The sequence below is a fragment of the Ambystoma mexicanum genome, chromosome 4p (genome assembly GCF_040938575.1).
Source record: "Ambystoma mexicanum isolate Mex_15411 chromosome 4p, UKY_AmexF1_1, whole genome shotgun sequence".
In the NCBI taxonomy this organism is placed as follows: Eukaryota; Metazoa; Chordata; class Amphibia; order Caudata; family Ambystomatidae; genus Ambystoma; species Ambystoma mexicanum.
Window position 1 is genome coordinate 123,078,726 of NC_090927.1, and position 25,691 is coordinate 123,104,416.

The 25,691-nt window shown below is 48.2% G+C and overlaps 1 protein-coding gene across 10 annotated transcripts in view; it reads right to left on the minus strand.

Moving 5' to 3' along the window:
- The window catches only part of AGBL5 (AGBL carboxypeptidase 5), a 1,732,162-nt gene that overhangs the window by 848,850 nt on the left and 857,621 nt on the right, over nucleotides 1-25,691 (minus strand). For all 10 annotated transcript variants that reach the window (XM_069605526.1, XM_069605530.1, XM_069605525.1 and 7 more), the window contains one exon: nucleotides 17,710-17,879. In XM_069605526.1, the coding sequence (XP_069461627.1) occupies nucleotides 17,710-17,879 (170 nt within the window). The remainder of the gene's footprint in view (nucleotides 1-17,709; nucleotides 17,880-25,691) is intronic.

A 25,691-nucleotide genomic window follows, 5' to 3' on the forward strand; every position in this document is an offset into this window, starting at 1 on the left:
TGTAAAGGGCGGATGAATGAAAGGAAGATGAGAAAAGGAACAAAATAATGAAACAAAAGAAAAAAGGCAAGAAAGCCAAAATATCATTGCAAGAGAGCATTGTACATGGCTCATATTTGAATTAGTACATTAGTTCATTTCAATTTCAAAATTATAGCATTGCACTTCAGAGCTGAAAAGAACAAGTTACTTTCTTACCTGATAACGTTCTTTTGATGGGATGTTCCGACGACGTATTCCATATCTATGACCGGTAATCACCACAGCTGTGCTGCTTTGGAACATTTTTGGTGTCTGCGTCCTGTGTCGATGACGTCGATACGCTGTCCTCGAGGGCCTCCGTCGAGCCGACATCACCGGATGTTATAAGTAGGACGCACGACGCCCGTAGCCTCAGTTGCAGTTTTTTCCCCAGAACGTGTGGCACCAATCTTCTGCCAGTATGACCACAGAAAGCCTTGCGGAAGCATAAGCTGCAATTGCATAAGAAATTTTGTAGCGGGGCAGGCAGGGAGGGAGCGATATGGAATACATCGTCGGAACATCGCATGGAAAGAACATTACCAGGTAAGAAAGTAACTTGTTCTTCGAGGGGATTGGTTCCTCCGACATAGTCCATAGTGTTAGGGAGAATTCTCTGTTAAGGCTAATTTCCCAAACCTAGTGAGTCCCCCAGCAGCTTTGCTGGATTTTTGGGGTTTATTTTTTTCTCCTGCTAAGAGTGAGACTCTTTTTCTCCCACTCTTAGACATGATTTGAGATATCCTTTGACTTTGGAAAAGTGTTTTCTGGGCTATGGGGCTTTTACTCCATGGGGTTTCATGTGGTTTTTGGTAAGTGTGTTACACAGCACCCTCAGTGCAGTAACACAGGGGTGTCATAGAGACCCCCAAAATAGACTCCATACCCTGGGACTGACTACTGTCTCCCAGGGCATGTAAAGTCACCATTGACTTTACTAGTCTTAAATTGTGAACAGGACCAGTACCAACCATCATATTGTGGAAGTACTGGTAGGGGTAATTAGATTGCCCCTGGGTCTGTTTTTCGAGGGGGCACTGTGCAGTACCCCCTCGTCGAGTTTCTGGCTGGTGGCAGTGGTTACCACGTGAAATATTCCACCAGAATATTTCCTATGGGATTTTCCCATTCATTTTAAACGCACGTCGGATTATTTATTTAATATTTATTCCCCGGTTGGGTCTTTTTGCCAGGACTCGGTTTTAAAATGGCGTTTGTGTTCGCCTCTGTAACTCCAACCCAAGTCGAGCCCTTTGTTCTACTTTTTGGCGGGCTTCTCCACAGAAGCTTCCACAAGTGGTGCCACTCTGTCTGGGTCTACATGATGTGTGGGAGGGGGATTTGGGGAACCTGGACTGAGTTGCCTTGGCAACTCAAGTCGCACTCTTGTGTGATTGGCCCAGTGGTGAGCTGCCCGGCTCACCACTTAGCATGTTTGAGTGACAGCTAGGACTGATGAATGGGGGTTTTCTGCATAAAAGCAGGGCTTTGGGGACTGGAACCTCAGAAGTTGCCACAGGACCAAAGAATCCGAAGAAGAGGGAGAAGCTGAGCCGACCTGCAACGACATCACCGGTGGAGCCCTGCTGAACCGTCTCACCACTTCCCAACGACAGAGAAGATCTTCATCCCTGAGAGTCTTCTTCCTCTGAGCTGGTGGGGATAACCAGTTTGCCCTCTTTTTCGCCTTCCTGGATCGTCCCGTGGTCGAATCGCCCTTGCCAAGCACCCCGGCGGCCGGATAGCCACGCTTCACCACTACTGCGAATAAAAGGGTAGTACCTTTTAACCGGGATACTCCGCCATTAGTTTCTTCCCCGGCAGTGCAAATACCACCAGCTTTCCTCCATGTCGAGATCTCCTCTTCACCTGGACGAAGCACTGACTTTCACCCGCTGCCAGGAACAACTGACCCCGCCGGAGCTTTCTCACCATTTCCGGTACTGAGTCCCGCCTGGTCTCCCTTGCAACAGACTATTCAAGGTGTCCCGTAAATCCTTGACTTTCTATCCTGGGATGACCTGGGACCTACTAACTAACTAACTTTTCCTAACTTGAGCCAACCCTTTTTGAACTCTTTGCAACAACTCTTAAAAAGTACTATTCAACTGTGTGATCTTGGACACATTCCGCCTTGCTCTCTTCAAGAGTGGGCTTGGCCTATGACTTTCTTGCTCCTTAGTAGCCTCTGCCTTTTCTGACTTGCTCTGGTTCTCCAAAAGTGTTGGTATTGTGAATGTTCCTAATTCTGCCTTTTTCCCTCCCTTTTTAATTAACTTATTGGAGTGCCATCTTAGGTTAAGCGCGCACCTCTGTCTGAAAATAAGTGGTGTTTTAACTAAGACTTGTTCAATAAGTGATCAGGGATGTATATATATTAATAGTGACTGTGTTTTGATCTTGCTTGCCATATTAGTGTTAGTGTATATTACAAGGTGTGTTTTTAAATAAATAATTATATACTTTTATACCCAAGCTCTGGTCAGTGTTTGCTTGTGCTACTGTATTTTGTTACCTATCTTGTATACTCTATATACTGTCTAACTCTTCTTGAGAGAGGTCTGGCTGCTCGGCCACAGCTACCAGGTAAATCTGGGTGGTTCAGACTGCTACCAATTGGGTTTACTACCAACAACTGTAGTCTTAAGCCTTTTGCAGTGGTCCCTACGGGAACTGCACAGGTTTCTGCCTAACACATATCTATGACAGACTCCCTAAGCAGTACCAACGTAAGGAGGAGGGAAAAGAATTTAGAATTTAGAAATTCAGAATGCCCAATTAAATTGCAGAATAAAGGACCGTCTTGCCAAAGGCCAGATCCTGCTCATGGATAGAATCTAGGGAGTAGTGTCTTACAAAAGTATGGACCGAAGCCCTAGTAGAATGGGCCCGTAAGCCTACCGGAGGGTCCTTACCCGCCAAGCAGTAACATTCAGAAATTGCCAAGATAATCCATCTAGAGAAAGTCTGCTTAGTAACAGCTTGTCCCAAACGCCTTCCTGCGTATCCTATAAAGAGCTGATCGTCCACTCTGACCAGGGACATGCGTGAAATGTAGAAACTTAGAGCTCGCCTAGGATCCAACCTATGGAGTCTCTCCGATTCCTTACCAGGATGCGGAAGAGGATAAAACGCCAGAAGAATGACCTTCTGTCTTTCCGATACAACTTTCGGACGAAAGGAAGGACGAACCCTAAGGACAATCCTGTCCTTAATGAAACACCGTGAAGGGTGGCTTAACAGGAAGTGCCTGCAACTCACTCACTTTGCGAGCGGAAGTAACCACAACTAAAAATAGTTTTCAAGGTTTGCAGTCTCAAAGGACAAGAATGTAAAAGCTCAAATGGAGCTCCCATTAGGAATTTTAGAACAAGGTTCAAATCCCAACTGGGCACCTGGAAAAGGGACGGTGGGAACACATTAGTGAGACCTTTGAGAAACTGAGAAATCAAAAGGAATCTTAAAATAAGAACACTCATCAGACGAGCGCTTAAATATGGACAGCGCTACCAGGTAAACTTTATTGGCACCCACTTGCAGGCCCTTGTGGGCTAACGAAAACAAAAAAGACAGAGCCACAGGAATGGCACATGAAAAAAGGATCCACATTTTTAACCCTGCACCAGTCGCAGAACCTTCTCCAATGGCAACGGTACAGGGACTTTGTTGCGGGCCTTCTGGCCGAAAGCAGCACCATCATCACGTCTTCAGGGAGGTCCCAATACTTATACCTCAACCTTTCAGAAGCCAAGCATGAAGGTTGAGGGGCTTGACCTCTGGATGGAGAACCTGACCCCCCTCCCGTGAGAGCAGATCGTCTCGGTAGGGAAGACGGCGTGGAGGGCAGATGGACATGTTGAAAAGGTCCAGGTACCACGTTCTCCTGGCCCATGCCGGAGCAATGAGGATCATCCGGGAACTGAACCTCCGTAACCTCTGTAGCACTTGCTTGAATGACGGGGACTGGAGGAAACGCGTACAGCGTGGGAAAGACCACTCCACTCCGAACGCATCCCCTAAGGCTCCTCTTGGAGGAAATTCCAGCGAGCAGAATCTTTGGCACTTCCGGTTGACACTGGTGGCGAAGAGATCCACTTGTGGGGTCCCCCAAAGGGCGAAGATCTCCAAGAGAACCTTCTGAGCCAGCTCCCACTCGTGAGAGACCGTGCTCTTCCTGCTCAGATCATCCGGCAACGCGTTTTCGTCTCCGGCCAGATGAACGGCCGAGATCGAAATTTACTGCTGGATGGCCCAGAACCAGAGCTGCATCGCCTCTCTGCACAGAGGGAGAGACCCTGCCCCCCCACTTTTTGTTGAGGTAGTGCATGGCCACTGTGTTGTCCGTCAGGATCAGGACATTCTTCCCTTGCACAGAAGGCAGCAAAGCCTTCAGGGCTAGCCTGATGGCCCTCAGCTCCAAAAGATTGATATGGAGTATGGACCCCGACGGAAACCAACGACCGCTGACTCAACTCGTTGGCATGAGCTCCCCATCCCGTGAGGGACGCGTCCATCACGATCGTTACCTCCGGCCAGGGTAGCCAAAATGGAGCCCCCTTCATCAGATTGCCTTAGACGGCCCACCACAGAAGATCCTGGGCGACCGAGGGCGGCACCTGAATGGGGTCCGACATCCTGCCAGAGGACTGCGACCACTGGAGCTTGAGAGCCATTGCAGAGATCTCATCCGCAACCTGGTCTCTGGCACCAGAAGAATGCAGGATGCCATGAGGCCGAGCAACCTCAAGAAGTCGAACGCCGGGAGACTCTGGGCATGTTGAAACTTGTGCACCATTTGCAGAATGTGATGAGCCCTAACATGGGGAGGGAAACACTGCCCCGGGGATGTGTCGAGCACTGCTCCGATGTACTGGAGCCGCTGGGTTGGCGTCAAGTGGGACTTCAAGTTGAGGGAGAAGCCCAGCCTGTGAAGGGGGTGGCAGGTGGCTGACAGATGATCCAAGACTTGCTCGGGAGAGTGTGCCCTGATCAACCAATTGTCCAGGTAGGGGTAGACATGAATCCCCCCTTTCCTAAGATACGCTGCCACCACCACCATGAGCTTGGTGAAGACCCTCGGGTGGAGGTCAATCCAAACGGCAGGACCCGTAACTGAAAATGCAAGTCGCCAACCGCGAACCTCAGGTACTTCCTGTGCTTGGGATGAATCGGCACATGAAAATAAGCGTCCTTGAGGTCGAGAGACACCAACCAGTCCTGAAGGTAAAGGGCCTGGAGGACTTGAGAGAGTAACATCTTGAACTTGTCCTACATGAGGAGCTTGTTCAAACCGCGCAAGTCCATGATGATTCTCAATCCCCCTTCTTTCTTTGGGATCAAAAAATAAGGGGAATACCATCCCTTGTTCCTCTCCGCTACAGGCACCAGTTCTATGGCACCTTTCTCCAGCAGGGATTCGATTTCCTGCACAAGGAGCGGATCCGGACTCTTCAAAGAGAGATTCCCTGGTTGATTGTCGCGAGGCCTCTGCCGGAAAGAAAGACAGTAGCCGTGGGCTATGATCTCCAGAACCCACACATCTGAAGTAATGGCACGCCATTCTACAAGATGCGGTGCCAGCCTTCCCCCAACCGTCGAACCATGGGACATGTCCTCATGACTGAGCTGAAGCAGATGCGGCAGTGCCTGAGGGTAAAGAGGCAACTGCCCGGGCGGCCTTGGCACCTCGAGTACCTTGTTTTCAACCTCTGGCACTCCTACGGTGGCCCCTTTGACTTGCAGCCCCTCTCGATCTACCAAAGGAAGAGTAGTATCGAAAGGAACCTCCCCTCCATTGCTGTCCCCTAGGACGAAAAGGCGGAGGTTGGCGAACTGCGGCGCTCAACGGCTTTGCTACAGCTTTGGAGGTCTGCAACCTCTCAAGGCTCTCGTCAGCCTTACTGCCAAAAAGGTGTTCACCATCAAAGGGCATGTTGAGAAGCCGGTCTTGTACATCAGGAGCAAACCCCGACTTCCGCAACCACGCAAATCTGCGCATTAAGGTGCTCGCCGCCATGGACAGGCTGACACAATCTGCCATGTCCAGACCCGACTGAACGGATTCATACATGGCATCCTTGCAATCCTGAACAAGAAAGCCATCCCGTTCCTCCCCTTCGGGAATATGTTCAGCCGCCAAAGAGTCACAATTCCACAGAGTATAAGTGAAACGTGCTAAGGCACACGGGGAGTTGGCTGCCTGTAAAGCCATACCGCCTTAAGAAAACACTTTCTTCGCCCAGCCATCAAAATGCTTGTCGTCCCTATCAGGAGGGATGGTAAGGTACGAGGCCTGTTTTGCCGGGGCCGTAGCTGCCTGCGCCACCAAACTCTCCGGAATGGGGTGCGTAGTCAAGTAGCTGGGGTCGCTACCGGCTGGACAGTATTTTTTCGTCAAAGACTTGCCCACAGACGGGAGACTCTCCGGAGCAGTCCAAGCCGCTGCCAGCCTTCTTTGCAAGGCCATATGGAATGGTAGTACCGGGTCAGTTGGTGGACCGTGGTCCAAGATATCTGTCAGGTCATCCTGCAGATAATCCCCTGGTGGCGTAGACCACCCCAAGTACTCCGTCACCCTCGACATGAGGCGCCGGTACGAGGATTCAGCGGGAATGCGTATACCATGACCATCATATGAATTGTGATTTTGTTTATGTGGTAGCAGTGATGTGAGTGGTTATGTGAAGATGATGGGCGTATTCCCCCTTCCTAACATTAAAAATCTCTTTTTTGCACAGGAGAGGAGCAAAAGAATGCAGATAGAAGATTGAGCGGAGGACTGAAAGAGTCAGGACATTTTTGGATATCCAAGGGCATTGAATTTTGGTTTAAGACTTTCGTTCACAGTTATGCGGGCAACTATTAAAGAAGAGGACCCGGCTCAGGCCTGCCAAACTCAACCTCCGGGGAGGTGTCCAGACCACTGGCGTCGTGCAAAGACTGACGCAGGTCTTCCAACTGGTTATGACCAGATAATAGGTCATCAGGAACCTCCTCAGGAACCAGACCCTTCATCCACCTCAGATATATAATCAAGAGGCTGGAATAAATCCCTGGATGAGGGAACAGAAAAAGGCACGTGTTTGGACTTGGCCAAAGCCTTCCTCGAAGTTTACACCGATCTACGGGGCACCTCCCATAAAGCCTCCCCGAAAGGCATCGACAGAATCTGCATCGACATCGAGCGTGGCGCTGATGGCTTCGACACAGGCCTCGAGGGCAGAGCCGCGAGCGTGTCCTTCGACGGCCTCTGTGCCAATGACTTCCTCAGAGGCGGAGCAGAGAGAGTCCCACAACGGACATGGCACGATGGCGCTGACGTCTTCTTCGAAGACCTCACAGGCTCCGACTGTCTCGAGGGCGTCGAGGACCGGGACCTGGAGCGGGCATGGCTAGAGCGATACACCTTGTCCGACCGGGACCTCGAAGGTTCCCGTTGATCGTGCCGACCGCTCGAGCCCGAAGGCGTGCGAACGGTGGCTCTAGCACGTTCCCTGCCGGCGTCTTTCGACGTCGCGGACGGAACGGAGCCCTGCGACTGAAAAATTGCCAACATCTCCTTACGAAATGAATCCCATTCCACAGGCGAGAAATGCTGGTTGGGACAAGCAACCCGCCGACGGGCGAAGTCCTCAGACGAGGACAGGGAAGGCGACCGGTGACGGCGCTTCCGAGAGTGCCTCAAAGAGGCAGAGGAATGGCGGGACCCACTCCGGGACCGAGACCCCCCCTGGACTTACGCCAACGATGCGGAGAGTTGCCCCACAAATCGTTGGTTGAAAGCCCAGTGGATTTCAACTTCCGGGGCTTGGACACCTTACCGACAGAAAGCTTCTTCTTACACTCCGCAAGGCCTTCGATGTTAACGACTTGACAATCGTCACAATCATCCGTGGCGTAGTCCTCACCGAGGCACCAGAGGCAGGCGTTGTGCGGGTCCGTCAGCGACATCTTGGAACCGCAGTCCCGACACTTCTTGAAACCCGGCCACGGGGTGGACGACGAAATCATCAGGAAATCTTCACAAACAAATGGGTTTGAAGAACCGATAGAATAACTCAGAAGAACCGAGGCACGCCGAGATCTCCGAAGCGAACACGTTCGCGGAAAAAAACAGAACTGAGGCTACGGGCGTTGTGCGACCTACTTATAACATCCGGTGACGTCGGCTCGACGGAGGCCCTCGAGGACAGCGTATCGACATCATCGACGCAGGACGCAGACAATTTTCCGAAGCAGCACAGCTGTGGTGATTACCCGTCATAGATATGGAATACGTCGGAGGAACCAATCCCCTCAAAATGCTTTATTCTGTCAAACCCAATAATGATATTCTCTAATAGTAGCATTTGCTTTTCACCGGTGTAAGGATTGTTCTTCAGTGATCAATCAAGATAGTACTTTGTAGTAAGAGCCACGGCCTTATCTGAGGCAATGGGAAAGGTGGCTGCTTCCAGGAGGCAATGGTTGTGTTATTTTTTGGCACTATTTAACTCATTTTAAGACTGTTGATGTTCTTTAAGTTGCCACTGGTGATTACTACAATTTTTCTTAAAATATAATGATTAATGATAGGGCCCCTTTAAGAGTAGACTGTCTGCATAGAATTAAGAAGCAAAACTCAATCTTAACAGGCTGGGCAATTACTCACAATAGACGGAGAATGCAGAACAGAAAGATGGGGACAAAGAGAGAAGTCCAAGAAAAGTTGGAATATGTTGCTGAAATTGAGCAAGGAGATGTGCCCCTTTCTCTCCCCTAAGACATCAAAACAGTCTCTGGTGGGGAAAGAGTACAAGGACATCCTTTAAGAAATGAGAATTGAAGGATTCCATTAGGTGCCAAATATTAAGTAGGAGGTGAAACTCACAACATAGTAAAGGGAACAAGATAAGGAAAAGGCAGGTCACAAAGCTTGTGATAAGGATTCCAACATTAGGAATAGAGCTGTATCAAAGGACCCATTCAAACCGGGATGCGATAGAGGTCATCATTTTAATATGTATTTGTCAAAGTATGCATTTGTCAAAGGGCAGGAGATCTAAAGAAAACATCCTGTCCAAGCAAGCTCCAGTGCGGCATGTATAAATCAACCAGAGATTAGATACCTTGAATAAATGCTTAACTTGTTTTTAATCAGTTCATATATTTCTACCAATTTATATGTATTTAACACGACTAATAATGAAATATGAGGCACTAAAAAAACCTTAACATTGCTATTTTGCATGCATGACAGAAAACGTGTGTTAATGTTAAAGGGTCTTGTACTGCATACTGTTGCTACTTGCGTGGTCTCTTGCCGCTATGAGGGTTCTGCAAAGCAAGGAAGGTTGCAGGATTTGTTAGAGGGATTGAGCAGGAGAAGAGCAAGAGAGCTGTGATGTGCGGTTGGTAGCTTCAACGGTAACTGAGCATAGGTTTGTTTTTGGTTGGTAGCCATCATGTGGTGTTGGTGTGATTCTATGGCAAGACGGACGCAAGCTTTATGCTATACTTCTTTAATTATTGCTCCCACAGCAATTCAACTTAAGCTTTTTGTTTTTTTCAAACTTGATAACACTTTTTTTGTTCCTTTGTTTCCCTGGAAGCTTACAACAAACATAGGGGTAGCATAGTTTCGAAATAACAGTAAAAATGTCTGACTACAAATGCCCAAATTCCTTTGAGTCCTCGTAGTCCTGTAGCACACCTCTTGTCCAATCAGAGCTGACCCCTGACCATAAGAGGGACCCTTGCTGACTCCCAACTCCTCTTTCTTTGTTGCTGCTCCTCAGCTAAGTACCTCTTACAATTGTGCATTGAAATGATGTTTGGTTATTTGGTACTTAAGTAGTTATTTGATAAGATTAGGCGCGCGTCGCCCCTGCATACTCTTATACATTTTATATGTGGGATGAGCGCATGCGTTATGGCGTTAGGCATTCAAGTAATTCTCCTTCTATAATCTATTTACTTTGCGTTCCACGATGTATTCTTTTGAGGAGCGCTTTTGCTTCCCCCGTCACCGCTGCGGCATCCCGCAGTCCCTTTCTTCAAGCAGTGTTTTCGGTCAGTGGAGCCGAGGCCGGAGCGGCGAGCGACTGCACTTCCACTAGGCCCGCAGCCCCGCCTCCTCATGCAGTTATACGTGATCGCTCGCCGAGCGTCCCTCCCGCCAGGTCTTTAGGACCTGGGGGGAGCCCAGCTGCGAGCAAGCTCACCCCAGCAGCCACCACGCGTCACGCTGAGCCGTTACTTCTCGATTGGAATGTGAGAGAGCGGTTCAGTGTGGCGCGATCAGAGCTCTGTAGGAGTACTCAATTTAATTTAAAAATTGTCAGCATTTCGTTTTGGAAGTCGTGTGGGCATTTTCATTAAGAATACCTGGGCAAAAAAAAAGAAAACGTGCTGGACAATAACATAAGAAACGCCGATATATATATATTCAGTTATGGCAGAGTACAGCGAGCCCAGAGGGTCCAGATCCACATCTCCTGAGTGGAGCTCTGAGGAATGGGTAGAAGAACCCATGCAGGAGGACCAGGATCTCGCCTTTAGTTTTAAAAGGGTCCTGGGGGATTCATTGTCCTAAGCAGTTTCCGAGGGGTTTCTCCCTCTTACCCAGAGGTTGGACCATCTAGAGGCTATGCTTAAGAAAAAAGCTGAACAAGACCAGTCCAAGAAGAGGAGGGCGCTCAGCCCTGGCGAGGGGACCTCAGCGAGACACCGCGATTCTGGGGTTGATCATAAGGGCAGTAAAAAGGCTTGGCAGGGTAGAGACTAGGCGACGCCCTCGAGCCAACCAGAAGGGGCAGGCTTGATGCCCCGGTAAACAGGTTAAAGGATGCCTTTCTGAAAAGGGCAACAGTGCCAGGCTCTCGACCCCCTTCCCCAGGGGTGTACGATTCAGGGAATAAAGAGGATGCCGGGTACACGCCAGATGACAAGCGCATAGATGAGGATATAGCCACTCAAAGACCCGAGACGCAGGATCAGCTCCCAGATGAAGAACCCCTGGGAGATATGTTCCATCCAGGAGCGATAAGGCATCCTAGGTCTACAGACTGGGTGCCATCACCCAGAGTTGCCCAGTACATGACTCTCCACATCAGAAAACCACTCGACCTTGAGATAAGATCTAAGATGAGGGCGTATGCCCCAGGCCTGAGCTACAAGGCAAAGTGACAGACACCGCAGATCTTGACCATAAGAAATCTTCCAAGGACGTGAGGAAAAGGGTGGACAGAGCGTTGCGGGGCTGTCAGGATAAACTATTAGACCTCTCCAGGCCCCTCGTGAAAATCATGGATTTGGCCGAGAGGGCCATGGACACAGGCACTCCAGTGGACCCCTGTGTACTAGCCAAATGGGCGCAACGCGCAATCTGCTTATTAGGGAATGCGAACAGGGTCCTGCTAAAAACAGACAGTAAGCTAAGCAACCTCTCGTCCTATGAAGCTGGCGAAGAAGGGAAAGGCATGCTATTCGGAGATACCTTTGGCAAGGAGATTAAACAGTTTGTGGGAACGTACTCTGCCTTGGAAAAGGCTCAGAACTCCATCAGGAGAATCTTTCCCGGGCGTGTTTTTTACAGGACCGGACGCCAGAGGGGTTGAGCGTCCGGTCACTTCACCTCTAACAGAAGACCCCAGGGACAGATAACAGTACTGGCAAACACGTCAACACGACAATTTCTTCCCAGCAAGGAGCGGTTTCCCTAGGAATAGAAGAGGGAAAGGAGCCTACAGACAGCAGCGTGTACCAAGCGGTGAGTACTATAGCTGCTCCCTGCAGAGTAGGGGCCAGAACAGTCTGGTTTTTACAAGCATGGCGCGAGTTATAAAGCGATGCATGGGTGCTGCAAGCAATGTCAGGTATGAGCCTAGAATTCGTAGGCTTTCCCTCGCAGACACGAGCGCCAACTGTAACGCTCACCTGATTCCCACAGAGGCGCAGGTCTGGCTTCAAGTGCTGATGCTTCTTCAATGGTGAAGCGCAGGACTCTGAAGATGGACAGGAAGGGCCCTCTACTCTGGCTTCTCCGGCTCGCAGGAATATTCCCCTGTGCGTGAAAAGGGAGTATTACCTACTGGCTGAGTTATGATCAAGCCTCCCACTCTCTTCCAACCCTCCACGATACCCTTCCACGATTCCCCGTGAAGTCTCACCTTAGGGTCAGGAAGGGTGAGCTCTCCATCCTGCTTCTGATGCAGGGGCACGTTGAAACCCAGTTACTTCACTGGATTGAGGATTGATGGGAGTTCAGGTAAGCTTGACTATTCAGGTAAGGCTCTGTAAAAGTTTTGTTGCAAGTTCAAAAGTCCAAGCTTAATAATAATGTTCATTGTCTTTTTGCAGCAAGCGCTAATGTTTATGTCTTTTTTCCCCTTAGGGGCCGGGGTTCGGAATGCCGGAGATATGGCACCGACCCGAAGTGAAACGTGCAGTTCCAGTTCCAGTAAATGGCAGGTTAGTTCTGGATGAGCGCTCGGGAACTGACTTTGCATACGCTCATTCAATGTCTTTGTCTTTTTTCCCCATAGGGGCCGGGGTCCGGAAAATGCCTGGAAGCGGCAAGACCCGAAATGAAATGAGGTAAGTCTTATTCCCTTCCTTCTCTCACCTCTTATTCTTGTCTTTTTCTCTAGGCTCTGGGAAGTGGCTGTGTATGATCGCTGCTGAAGATGGAGGAACCCAGGAAAGGTGAGTGAAATGCAGCGCTGCAGCGATCGTAACGAAATGCTTTTAAAAATGTCTTCCCTTTCAGGATCGTTGATGATGTCTCCGTGGTGCAGATTTAGCTGGTAAGGTCTCTTGTCTCCCTTTGCAGGTGACCCAGGTTGCTGACAGGCGTGGCTGAAGTCCAGATGCAGGAGCAGACACGGTGAGCGTCCAGCTGCGAGGAGCAGAACAACGCGAAGCGTGAGTTGCTGATCGGGTGTGGTTTAAATAGCTTTGGAAGAAGTCCCAAGTGTGTATCCTTCCTCCGATCAGGTATGTTATCCTTCCCCGACCACACCCGGGTGGAAAGTAGTCCCACAGGTAAAGTAGTTCCATTCAGGCCTCAAGAGGGCCTGGATGTGGCAGCATGGTCTGCATCAGGTAAGTGCACATGAAAACACAACATGTCTAGCTTTATGAGCCTGATGCCTAAGGCGCCAGGACTGCGTCCAAAGGGCCCCAGCTTGGGCCCGCTGGCACTCCCCTGGGGCAAATGATGCCTGCCTCTGGGGTCGCTGGGTCGGACCTGGCTCCTTGGAGGTAGGCATCATGACACCAACCCCTATTTTCAAGTCTCAGAGCTAAAGAGCGTGGCTCTTCAGCGAGTTACATGACCTAGCAGTCAAAGGGGCAATAGAAAGTAGTACCGGAGGGGCCAGGTTTTATCAGCAACATGTTCCTAGTCCACAGGGGGGAGAAGACGAGACCCGTGATAAATCCGAAGAGTCTGAACGAACGGGTAGTGTACAGACACTTCAAGATGGAAGGAATTCACCTCCTTCGGGATCTTCTCAGGACAGGGGACTAGCTCGTACGTCTGGATCTCAAGGATGCCTACCTAACAGTACCAATTGCAAAACAGCATCAGAGATATCTCCGATTCCAGTGGGGTACCAAAGTGTGGAGGCTCACTTGCCTCCCATTTGGGCTAGCATTGGCCCTGTGGGCCTTCATCAAGCTCATGCACCCCGTAGAGGCTGCCATTCGCGAGAGAGGAATAAGGATCATAATATACCTAGACGCTATACGGATTCTGGGTCAGAGCGCAGCGCAGCTACGAGACCAAGCAGAATGGGTATGCAATTTGGTAAATTCCCTCAGCTTCCTCATCAATTCCGAGAAGTCAGATCTCCGCCCCGCCCAGAGAATAGAATTCCTAGGCTTCGTGGTGGACACCAAAAGAGCGGTGCTCGAGTTACCAACGCAGAAAGTGTGAGTAATTTGGAAAGAACTGAGGTCAGTGATAGCAAAGGTTATCTCGCATAGTGGGCCTCCTAGCAGTCTCGATTCAGACGATCCTTCCAAGCCCCTTACATTACAGTGCCCCTCAGAGGCTGAAAATCAGACACCTCAGAGGAGGGCTAGTCTATCATCAGCTAGTGACCCTAGACCAAGAAGCCGTGACAGAACTCCATTGGTGGTTACAGAACATGGAAGCCTGGAACGGCAGAGCGATCTTCGGAGATAGTCCGGACTTTGTAGTATAGTCGGACGCCAGCAGAGCAGGCTGGGGAGCTCGGTGCGGAAACCTCCAAACAGGGGGGAAAATGGTCTCAGGAAGAACTCAGACTCAATATAAACTGTCTGGTAGTTTTAGCAGGTTCCTTCGCAGTAAAAGCATTTACCAGAGACCACGCGAACGGTTGCGTCCTTCTCAAGATGGACAACATTTCAGCAGTCTGGTATATAAACAAGCTGTGGGGAACCTCCTCCAAGATGCTGGCGGAATTAGCAAAGGACTTTTGGCATCATTGCTTGCACAAGCAGATATCAGTATCAGCAGAATATTTACCAGGGGCTCAGAATATTGTAGCAGACTGGAATTTGCGATATCTGGTAGACTCCAGCGACTGGAGACTACTCCCGGCCATTTTCAACTGCCTTCAACATCTACGGGGACCATTGGGTCTAGACTTGTTCGCTACCAGACTTAATACCCAGTTGCCCAGGTTCTACAGCTACAGGAAAGAGCCGGAAGCAGCAGGGACGGACACGTTCCGCCAACAGTGGACGGGAGCCATCCACTATGCGTTCCCTCCATTTATCATGCTGACAAGCGTTAGCGAAAGTGAGTCGAGAGCAGGCAGAGCTAGTGCTCATAGTGCTGATGTGGAAGCCCCAGTCATGGTTTCCAGTAGTGTGGAACTTTCTACGATTTCCCCGAGAGTGATCCCTCACAGAGCAGACATTCTACAGAGTCCTGATGGACAGCTTCACCCGCTAATAGCGGAGGGCACACTGATGTTACTGGCGTGCAGTGTTTCAGGCGCCGTTGGGAGCTGCCAGGCATTTCACAGCTCGCTGCAGACTGTATTAGAAGCTTGTGGGCACCTTCCACCATTCAGAGCTATGGTGTCGCTTGGACTCGATCGTCGTCGTACTGTACAGGCATCGGTACTAATCCCATTTCAGCCCCTTTAGTACACATGCTGAACTTTTTAGCCCAGAGGTTCGAATAAGGCTGTGCCTACAGAACGGTAGGGGTTTACAGATCTGCAATATCAGCAGGGCATGACAAGGTGGAAGGACACCCGATAAGAGCACCCTGCCGTTATACGGCTTCTGAAAGGAGTGAGAATGAGGAAACCGCCAGAATCCAAGTACTCGGTTCTATGGGACGTACGGACAGTTTTTCAGTTATTTTTGGCCTGGCCAGACAACAAAGACCTGTCGTGATCCCAGCTATCGGGAAAGCTACCCATGCTTCTATGCCTCATAATGTGTAGTAGAGTTTCGGATGTGAAAGCTCTGGAGATAGACAGGAAAATCTTCTACCCAGATGGAGTAGCCTTCAATATAGCGAATAGAACGAAATCCGACTCTTCCATTATTTCGTATCCCTATTTTACAGATAACGCTAAGCTATGCGTAGCGCAGTGCATCAAAGATTATGAAGCAGCTACAGCGACATTGAGGCCTAGGGGAGTGAGGCAGCTCCTAATTGCGCGTAGAAAACCTTTCCATGCTGTAGTGACAGCCACCATAACAAGATGGGTTAGAGAAATCATGCATTGGGCAGGAATACATTTGTCGCAGTTTGGCGCGCATTCAGCGAGAGGCGCAATGGCATACAGCGCATTTTCAGCAGGCTTGTCTTTGCAGGGCATTATGAAATCAGCCGTACTTTTGTGATTAATAGCTTTGAACAAGCATAATGCTCGCCTCCGTCTTGCCATAGAATGAAGATTGTCCAGGCTTACAGCTCAGGTAGTCTTGATTCTATTAAAGACAAGGAGGCAAGCATTATATCCCACCCTCGTGGGTCATGAATATGGCATGAACTGTATTATGATAATGTGTTGAGTAAAGACCCACCCTTATGATCATGTCTCCATTCCTTCCAGGGGAAGATCAAAAGGCAACCTGAGAGCAGGATCGTAGAAACCGATCGTGAGGATTCCACGTCATCAACTCTAGCCCATGGGCTCGGCAAGGATGAGCGGTTACAGTTTGTCTATGTTGGTTCAAGTTGACTGTTGGACTTGGTTCAGTTATTGGTTACCAGCCAAAGAAAGAGGAGTTGGGAGTCAGCAAGGGTCCCTCTTATGGTCAGGGGTCAGCTCTGACTGGACAAGAGGTGTGCTACAGGACTATTTCGAAATTATGCTACCCCTATTTTTGTTGTAAGCTTCCAAGGAAACTGGAAAGAACAAAAAATGTTATCAAGTTTGGAGAACAAAAAAATAAGTTGAAGTGCTGTGGGAGCAGTAATTAAAGCAGTAAAGCATAATGTTCGCCTCCTTGTCTTTTATAGAATCAAGACTGCCTGAGCTGTAAGCATGGACAATCTTCATTGTGTATGGTTTGTTTTCATGTAGCGTGCTGTGAAGTGCTTGCGGTTTGTGGTGCTGTAGACGCATGGTTGGGTTTAGTTCAGAGTTTGAGGGTGAGTATGCAGAGAGGCAAGTTTTTAGTATGGTTGGTTGGTGGCAATACATTTCTTGTACTCAACATTCCAAATAAGAGCGACCCATTTCCCACCCCTATCAGTCATTTTTCTGCTGGGCAATTACCATACCCAGGAATTCATCCAGGTGTGATGCATTCCCTGTCTGCAAAGGCACCAACATGTGCAGCACCAGTCCATCCAAGTATGATACATCTCCAGCCCCTGTCCATCCATCCCAGTGAGGCACACTTTCCATACTCAAAGTGGGATACACTTCTGGTCTCCAACCGCCCTTTCAAGGGCGACGCCTCTCCCATCTCCCGTACTCCATCCGTGTGCGACATACTCCCCTACCTCAAACAATTCATCCGGGTGTGGTACATTTCCTGCTCCCAACAGTCAATTGGGGGTGATTCATTTCCCACACCACACCACACAATCCGTCTCGATCGACCCAGCATGATGAAGTCGTCCCACCGTGCCTGACTCTGGGCATGGCAGTAAGCACAAACCCAGCTACAAGACCAGACAAGGTGCCGAATGCAGATGACCCACACACAAAGCCCAAGTGTGGAAGTGGCCAAGCTACACAATTAGGTTACATGCAGGCTAGGACCAGCCTATGTGGGTAGGCTAAATGCGGATCGTTAAAGGTGTCTGGTTATTCGAAAAGTGGGTTTGCCTGGAATACTTTAGCAGTTGTGCTCCCTGATTTTCTGATAGGGTCCTCTTGCTGGATTTTGTCTGGTTTAGCAAGTTGGGCTGCGTTGATGGGGGTAGGTTCCTATGGTAAGTCTCGATAACGAAACCAAAGCCGATGGTAATCCAATGTGTATATCTCTAGTGCAATTAGGTGCAAAATGAGTCAAAACAACTGAAACAGTTAAATATGTGACCTTTGCTATGATGCTAAAGCCCAAATTGAGATAACAAGATGCACACAAAGGGTGTGTTGGGTAAACATGACAGTAAATAAATCCAATGTATTAAATTATCTTCTAAAAAGACAAGAATATGCACATTGACATATTTCTAACAGTAAAACGTATATCCTAACGGTATATACTACTGAGCAATCACTGATCGAGATGATCTACCTGTGAATGACCCCGGTTGCCTTGTGGATGGACACTCGTCCGCTTCCCTCTTTAGACTGCCCGTCTCTCTTGTCCTTGGCATACATGTTTTTTTCGGAGAAATTGCAGGCCATGAAATCAAAGTGAGCAGAGTTCAGAGCAATGAGTTTAGGAAAAAGTAAGTTCTCGACCTGTATAGGTAAAGAGACAAAGACAACATTGGTTTTCGCGTGCCTGTGACTGGCAACAATGCATAGCACAAAATACAATTTGAATAATACTCTCAAATTCAAATACGTTATTGTCCCTCAAATGCTGCCACTTACTTCAATTTGAGTTCTTTGCACCCACCATAAGGCAGAGCTGCCCACTATAACGCCATCAGTTTTTAATAGCAAATGGTAAAGGCAATCATTTTTATATAATGGCTATTGCATAGGTGTGTCATGTTGTATGAATGAGCATAGGTAGAGAGAGTGCAGTTTACCCAAGTTCAAAGAAGCCATACGTGACAGAGATGTTAAACCTCAACTTCAGTGATGGTGTCCAACATTAGAGAAGGGCATGCCTGGGATTGCTGTTGGTACTCTAGTTAAAGGGAGAGTTGCCTGCTAATTCAGAGTGGGGCTGCACTTTTGGGCAGGAGCAGACTGACATGCAAACAGTTAATTATCCTCTAATACGGCAGAGTGCTAAACGATTATTTTTAGACCCTTCTAATTGGCCACCATCTCATAGAACAGGTTATATTGCCTCTCTCTTTCTCAGAAGAGGGACTCTTACACTATGTATCCACGTTCACCTTTGCTTCCAACCGCCTTTCATTTAGAAATTAGCTCACAAAGGCTTAAAGGAAAAGGTCTCTGGAATTTCAGTGGCCCAATGGATTGGGCATGTGTTTTTGAGCATATATCGATCGATCACATGTCCCATCCCCTTACCCCCGATGCATCTTTCTTCCATTTTTTTCTGACATTTAGTCATGCGAACAACACAGGATGGAAACGGCCACCTTGTGATACTCTTATATGTTGATCCATCCCCCTAAGTTGAAGTGCCCTGGTGGCAGTACGTAACACACACCCCCCCCCCCCCCAGCTGCCATCATCAGGTGCCAACTTTAAGCTTGTGTCCCTTGTCACCATGCCAGTGCACAGTTCATTTGAATGTCCTCTGTGTGCAATGGAGACACATATATTGACGTGTCTCCATGGAAATTCCAAGACACCACTTTGCTCTATAAATACCAACAAACCTTTTCTGATCAGACAACATTGAAGTTTCTGCTGCCTTTGTGTCCATATATTTAATTCCGAGCCCCTATTACTGCAACTGCTCTGTTCGGCTACCTAACCACTACTATGAATAAAACACAAATGTGAATCTAAGCAGATACAAGCATCAGAAATACAATTACAATGTGTAATGTATCCCTTCTGAGGCTTGTGGATGTGCTTAGATCCCATGCTCTGCATAGATTAGGAACCAGTATCTGGAGAAGGAGGTGGGACGCAAGACGGTACAGCGACAAACAGATGTTTTAGAACCACTTGTCTCACCTGTGAATCTGCTTTAGAGTGAGTGTCAATGCAATAAAGCTGTGTGAAGGTATGAATGGAACTCCATGTAGCAGCTTTGTAAATGGTGTCTCGAGAGATGTTTGCAATGAAGGCTAAGGTATCTCTGGTACCTCTGGTAGAGTGAGCCCTGGGAGTGAAAGGTAAAACTCTTTTGGACAGGAAATAGCAGAGCTGTATGCACCCAACTATCCATTTGTAGAAGGCGTTCTTTGATATGTGATCGCCCTATCTCCCAGGTGCTATGGACACAAAGAGTTTGTCTGTTTTCCTTAGGGGTTTAGTTTTGTACACATAGTACAAGACCGCTCTCCGTACATCAAGTGTATGGAGGCTTCTTTCAGCTGAGTTTGATGGATTTTGAAAGAAGGTAGGAAGTTCTATGGAATGAGTAATATGGAACTTTGGAATTAACTTAGGTGAAAACCTAGGATGCGTTCCGAGGACAACTTTGTCCTTGTGGATCATGAAGAAAGGGTCTTGTACGGACAAAGTTTGTATCTCACTGACTAGTCTTAAAGAGGTGATGGCTACTAGGAATGCAGTTTTGTAAGTTAAACGTTTTGCATAGGCTCAAAGGGCAAATCCATGAGTTTTGAGAGCATAATATTAAAATCCCAACCCCGGTGGAGGGCTAGAGATGGGAGGGTGTAGCCTCTTAACCTTTTCCATGAATGCTTTAATGATGGGAACTTTCCACCAGGACACTTGCTCTGTGAAGTGGTGTAGGCTGACAGAGCCGTCAGGTGTACTTTGAAGGAATTTAATACTAGGATGGAGTCTAGTAGGCAAAGCATGTAAAGTAGAATGTTAGCTGGGGAACATTTGATTGGGTTTATGGTTTGTGACCTAAGCCAGATCACAAATCTCTTCCACCTGTTGAACTAGCAGTGTCTGGAGTTGGGTTTCTGTGCCTCCTTTAGGATATACATACAACACCGTTGTGGAAGATTTAAGTGGACGAACTCTATGACTTCAGTAGCCAGACTGCCAAGTTCATAGATGGAGGACGAGGGTGGAGAGGTCCTCCCTTGTGTTGTGTTAGCCTGTTGTAAGGGCACGGGAGCTTGATTGGGTTGCACATCGCCAGTTTAAGAATATGTGGAAACCAATATTGTCTCGCCCACATAGGAGCAACCAGGATTAGAGTAGCTTGTTCCTGGTGCATCTTGCGCACTATCCTGCTGAGGAGTGGCGTCGGAGGAAAAGCGTAAGCAAATTTCCCTGACCAGTTCATCCTAGGGCGTTCTGCTTGGATCCTTGTTGGGGAAATCTGGACGCAAAGTTTAGGCATTACGAGTTTAGGCTTGTGGCAAACAAGTCTAATGGGAGATGACCCCAATGGGAGAAGATTGCATCTAGGATATCTCTGTTGAGTTGCCACTCATGTTCCTCTGGTAGAGGGTATCTGCTTAGAGTGTCTGCCAGAGCATTGAGTACCCCTGGAACGTGTTGAGAGACTAGGAACATTTGAAGCAGTCCAGAGGATTGGGGGTTCGCACCTCAAATCACAGCTTAGCAGAGTACATGGGGCCCATCTAACCCTCCCCTGGCAATCACTGAGGACTCGCCATTGGGCAAAGCAGAACCATCTTATTTTCCAAAGAGACAGGGATCAAACAGGAAATATACAAATTTTCAGCAATCACAGCTCCTGAACCTGTGTCACAGGCTTTTATCCCGAAATGACATCACAATCACCAAATCCTTCCCCAAAAACCTATAACGCCTATATGAGTTGGCTAACTGGTCCTATGACAGGTGGGTTCACCTGTGACTTCCCCAAAAACGATCTAATACATTGTTGCAGAGTCGCAGGACTACCAATGGACCTTTCCCCATTACACACCACCCCAGGATTTGTGCGCCCCGATTCGCTAGAGCGGGTCTCCTCAGGCCTGGGACCCTGTTCTGTTCACAGCGCTCTGTACCTTTTCAAGGTAATGAGAAAGACTGTGTACCCAATTGTTGCTGCTGGTGTAGCCACCTAGCCTGGGAGAGTGCCTGCAGGTTGCAAAGTTCGGTGGATAACACATGTAACCATTCTTTCGGTCTTCAATGGGAACCACCCCAGGTATATGGTAATTGTTCGGCTTTTCCGAGTCATGTGGGTGAGGACCGCAAAACTGAGCTTTTCGGTCTGCAATTAGTGAGGATTTATTCTGTTATTTTGCAGGTGGCTCCCTGCCCCAGGACAGTGGTTATTACATGGCAGAGGCCAAAATTAGCCTTACCTATACAACCTTGTATATGTTTTTTTATAATTGTCCCACGCCCTGTCCAACTACTTAGTATCTTCTTTGGACAGGTTCTGTGGGCTTTTTGTTTGTCTTCACTTAAAAACCTTAGTTCACCCTAATTAGGGAGTACTTGCTACAGAATAATAGTTGGAATCTACAGTTGTATCTTGATCTTTGTTGTTTCTATTTTCTTAACCAGAGCTACCTTGGGATGGTTTGACCTGGCTACCGGATATTAAAAATATTTTGGACCCATAGTAGACAGATCTACAACTCCCCAATGTAAATCCCCCGCAACCCCCACCCGAGCCCTGAGGTGTGTACTTTTTTTAAAAAACACCTTCTAGCCTAGACTCCCCTCTGAGGACTTCAGTGACCTGGGACATACAGGAGTCTAACAATTTCTCAATTGTTATGCTTTTTCAAAAATGACCTCTTTGCCATCTTTTACTGTCCGCTTTTTTGTAGGTGTTACATCAGTGTTTCCTAAGGAAAGTTTTTCCCTTTAGGGACTAGACAGGGACAGTAAGTTATTTTCCACCTATCCTTCTGTCCTCATCGACCCAGTATCTCCTTGGTCACTGTGTATTCTTACGTTTCCTGAGCTGAAGGGAATTCCCAACTGCCCCTAAAAAACTACATACAGTTGTGTGTTGCCCTCTTTTTGTGTTAAAACACTAGCCTGTTAGGGCTTCACCCTGTACATTGTACTTTTCAGTGCCCCCTTTGTTGCAACTCCCTGCCCCAGGAGCCAGGAATTTTCCTCCCACCTTTGTCCTTGGCTGTGAGCACTGGCCCGGTGCTTCATGCTGCAGAATCTGCGTCAATTCATCCCTTGTTCTGAGACCTGTGGCTTCATGCGAATTCACTACAGTCATTCCATGGTTTGCGTACATATACATCATAGTATTCTCGTTAGGGGTTAGTAGTATTCAGCTCTGCCAAGTTCCTTATTTACATCTGTTTAACGCTCATCGGCCCTTAGGCATCGTGGTGCTGTTACAGTTAGCATGACTGGTTAAAATGGGTATAACAGTTACAGAGATGTACAGAGCCTACATGGGTTAATACAGTCTGGTGTTATACATACCTAGTCACAATGGTGGCAGCAGGGAGTGGGATGGAGTGTCAGTTGAAGAGAGTGGCTTCAAGGTTTTTCCGTACAGTGGTGAGAGGTTTCCGCTCGAAGAGTGTTCAGCAGCGCGTTCCACAGTTTGGGAGCCAAGTGGGGGAAGCACAAGCCACCTGCTTTGGTTCTCTTGATGGGCGGAACAGCCAGTTTGTTTGCGTGGTGTGCTCTTTTAGGTAGTGTAGAGATATCCCTGTTGATGGTTTCGGATAAGTAAGGGGGGACAGTAAGGTTGCGACATTTGTGTGCTAAGGTGAGGGTCCTGAAGGTGATTCTCTCCTTAACCGGGAGCCAGTGGGCGTCTCTTTTTGCTTGTGTTATGTGGTCTTTTTTGGGAATGTTGAGTGCTGCTATGAGCGCGCTGTTCTGTATAGTTTGTAGCCGGTTTATCATTTTCGCTGAGGTGCCTGCGAGGAGGGCGTTACAATAGTCTAGCTTGGCACCAACGGTAGCTCTGGCAACAGAGAGGCAGTTTTGGCTAGAGAGAAATGGTCTAACGGCGGTTATGAGTTTAGTGGTGTGGGTGGATGCAGAGGTGATGGCGCTAACCTGTCTATTCATGGATAGAATGGTGTCAAGGTAGACTGAGGGTTTTGACTGATGAGGATGCTGTGATGATGGTGTTGTCAGTGAGGAAGTTTATGTATTTTTGGTCTAGTTCATTTAGTGTTTTTTTTGGGACAAGTATAATGATTTCAGTTTTTTCTCCGTTGAGGCAGAGTCTGTTGGTTGCCATCCAAGCTTGGATGGAGGCGTATATTTGTGAGAGTGCTGCTGAGTCCAGGACGTATGCGCCAGAGAGTGGGAGGAGGACTTGTGTGTCGTCGGCCTAGTTTGTGTAAGCTATGCCGAGGGAGTCAAGTCGGTCAAAGAGGGGCTTGGTGAACAGGTTATAGAGGGGGCGGCAGTGCAGGATCCCTAGGGAATGCCACAGTGGATGGCTGTGGGGTCTTTGAAGACTTTCATGGCTCTGCCTTCAAGAAATGAGGTTATCCAAGAGGTGCCTGGTTTAGATAAGTGGGCTGCATTAGTGAGGTGAGTGGTGAGAGTTTTGTGACCGACAAGGTCAAACGCTGCCGAGAGGTCTTGTAGTAGGAGGAGGGCTGGTTAGCCTTTATCAATTATTTTAGTGATTTGGTTTTTCAGGTCTAGGAGGGCAGTTTCAGTGCCATGGCCTTTGCGGAATCCGGATTGTCTTTTGCCAAGGATGGAGTTGGTCTCAAGGAAGTGCTGGATCCGATTATGGGCAGCTTAATCAAGGATTTTTAGCAGGAAGGGGACGTGGTGATGGGTCAGTAGTTGTTGAGGGAGGAAGGATCGAGGGAAGGTTTATTGAGGAGGGGGCGGACCCAAGCTTCTTTAAGACTGGACGGGACAGTCCCTGATGTGAATGAGGTGTTAATGAATGCCATGATGAGAGGGGCCAGGGAGTCGGTGCTTTCTTTAATGATGCTAGGTGGACAGATGTCACCTTTGCATGTGGATGGTTTAAGAGATTGGATGAGAGCTACGACTTCAGTGATTGAGACTTCTCTAAATGCGAAGCGAGGATGGGGAGGATCTTTGGGTAGGGAAGGTTGGTGTTGGATTTGGGTAGGGCATTGCGCTGTGTTAGTATTTTGTTCTGGAGTAGGGTGATTTTATTTAGGAGTGCTGCCTGTATACTGGTACACAAGGATTCGTCTTTGATGATTTCGTCCGGGGTGGTGTGTGGGGAGGCGAGGTCTTTGAAGATGGAGAAGAGTTCCCTAGACTTTGAATTAGCTTTAGAGATGTGTGTGTTGATGGCGTTGGATTTGGCGAGGAAGATGGCTTATACATCCCTGTAGTTCCATACGGTCAGCTGCAGTGAAGCAGTTGCAAACTTGTTTTGCTTTCTTGCGTTTGAGTTTAGCTAGTGAAAAGGAAAGGCTTCTGACAGTATGTAGGTGTATCTGTCTTCCATCTACAGAACTGTGTAAGCGTGTTCTTCATGTGTGCACATGTGTCTGTGTAACTTCATGCAGGAATGCAAGTTTACTTCATGACTAACGTTACTACGTCGTAGTGTCACTAAGGACGTCAGCATGGCTGGATATTTATCATTAGTCAACCTGATCCAGTGATGGAGCACCTGTATTCGCGAAGAGATCAGCTCGATAAGGTTTGAACGGTTACCTAAGAGAATATCTGCTCACATACGTAGAATGCCCTGGTTCACCTGGGGGTTGGCCAAACAGCGACTAGCATCTGTTATTTCTCGTCTGTCATGTTCCGCTTGACTGCCCACTTCCAAATGTTTTGGGATAGCTAGGACAGACTTGGAGCATGTGTGCCTCCCTGTATGTTTATGTAAAGCATGGCAGTGGTGCCGTCTATGAGCACATGTACAGTTTGACCTACTAGATGCTGCTGAGAGGCTCGCAGAGCCTTGAGAACTGCCACAGGTTCGAGGAGGGTGATGTGGTTTTGGGTTCTGGTGTGTGTCCACAGGCCTTGAGCTGTGTGGTGAAGGTAATGAGTATGGTGGCTGTAGTTGGTATCGCTTGAACTTGTGGATTGCGAAAGCGTTTTCCTTTTAGCAGGTTGTCCCTGGACCACCAGCAAAGAGCATGCACTAAAGTTAGCAACAAAAAATAAAAACACTAGATCGTCCCACCGACCGCTTGCCTGAGACCATTGTTTTGCGAACCACTCCTGCATTGGGCCCATACTCAGCCACGTGTGTGAAACAAGATAAATGCAGGATGCATTCTTTCCCAGCAGGCGCATTGCCTTGCGTACGGTTATCTGGCAACCGGCTAGATAGTGAGATATTTGCAACAGTATGTTCTGAACTCTATCGTTTGAGGTGAAGACTAGCCCCTCTTGTTTTTAGGATTGCTCCCAGGGAATGTTTTGTTTGACCGAGTACGAGACTTGATTTCTTCTCGTTGATGTAGAATCCCAATTGGAACAGAAGGTTGATTTTTCTTTGGGTGTTGTAATTGCAAATTTAAGGGGACTCCCCTGTTATTAGCCAGTCGTCCAAATAAGGGTACACTGGGATTGACTCTGCATAGGTGCATTGCTACAGCT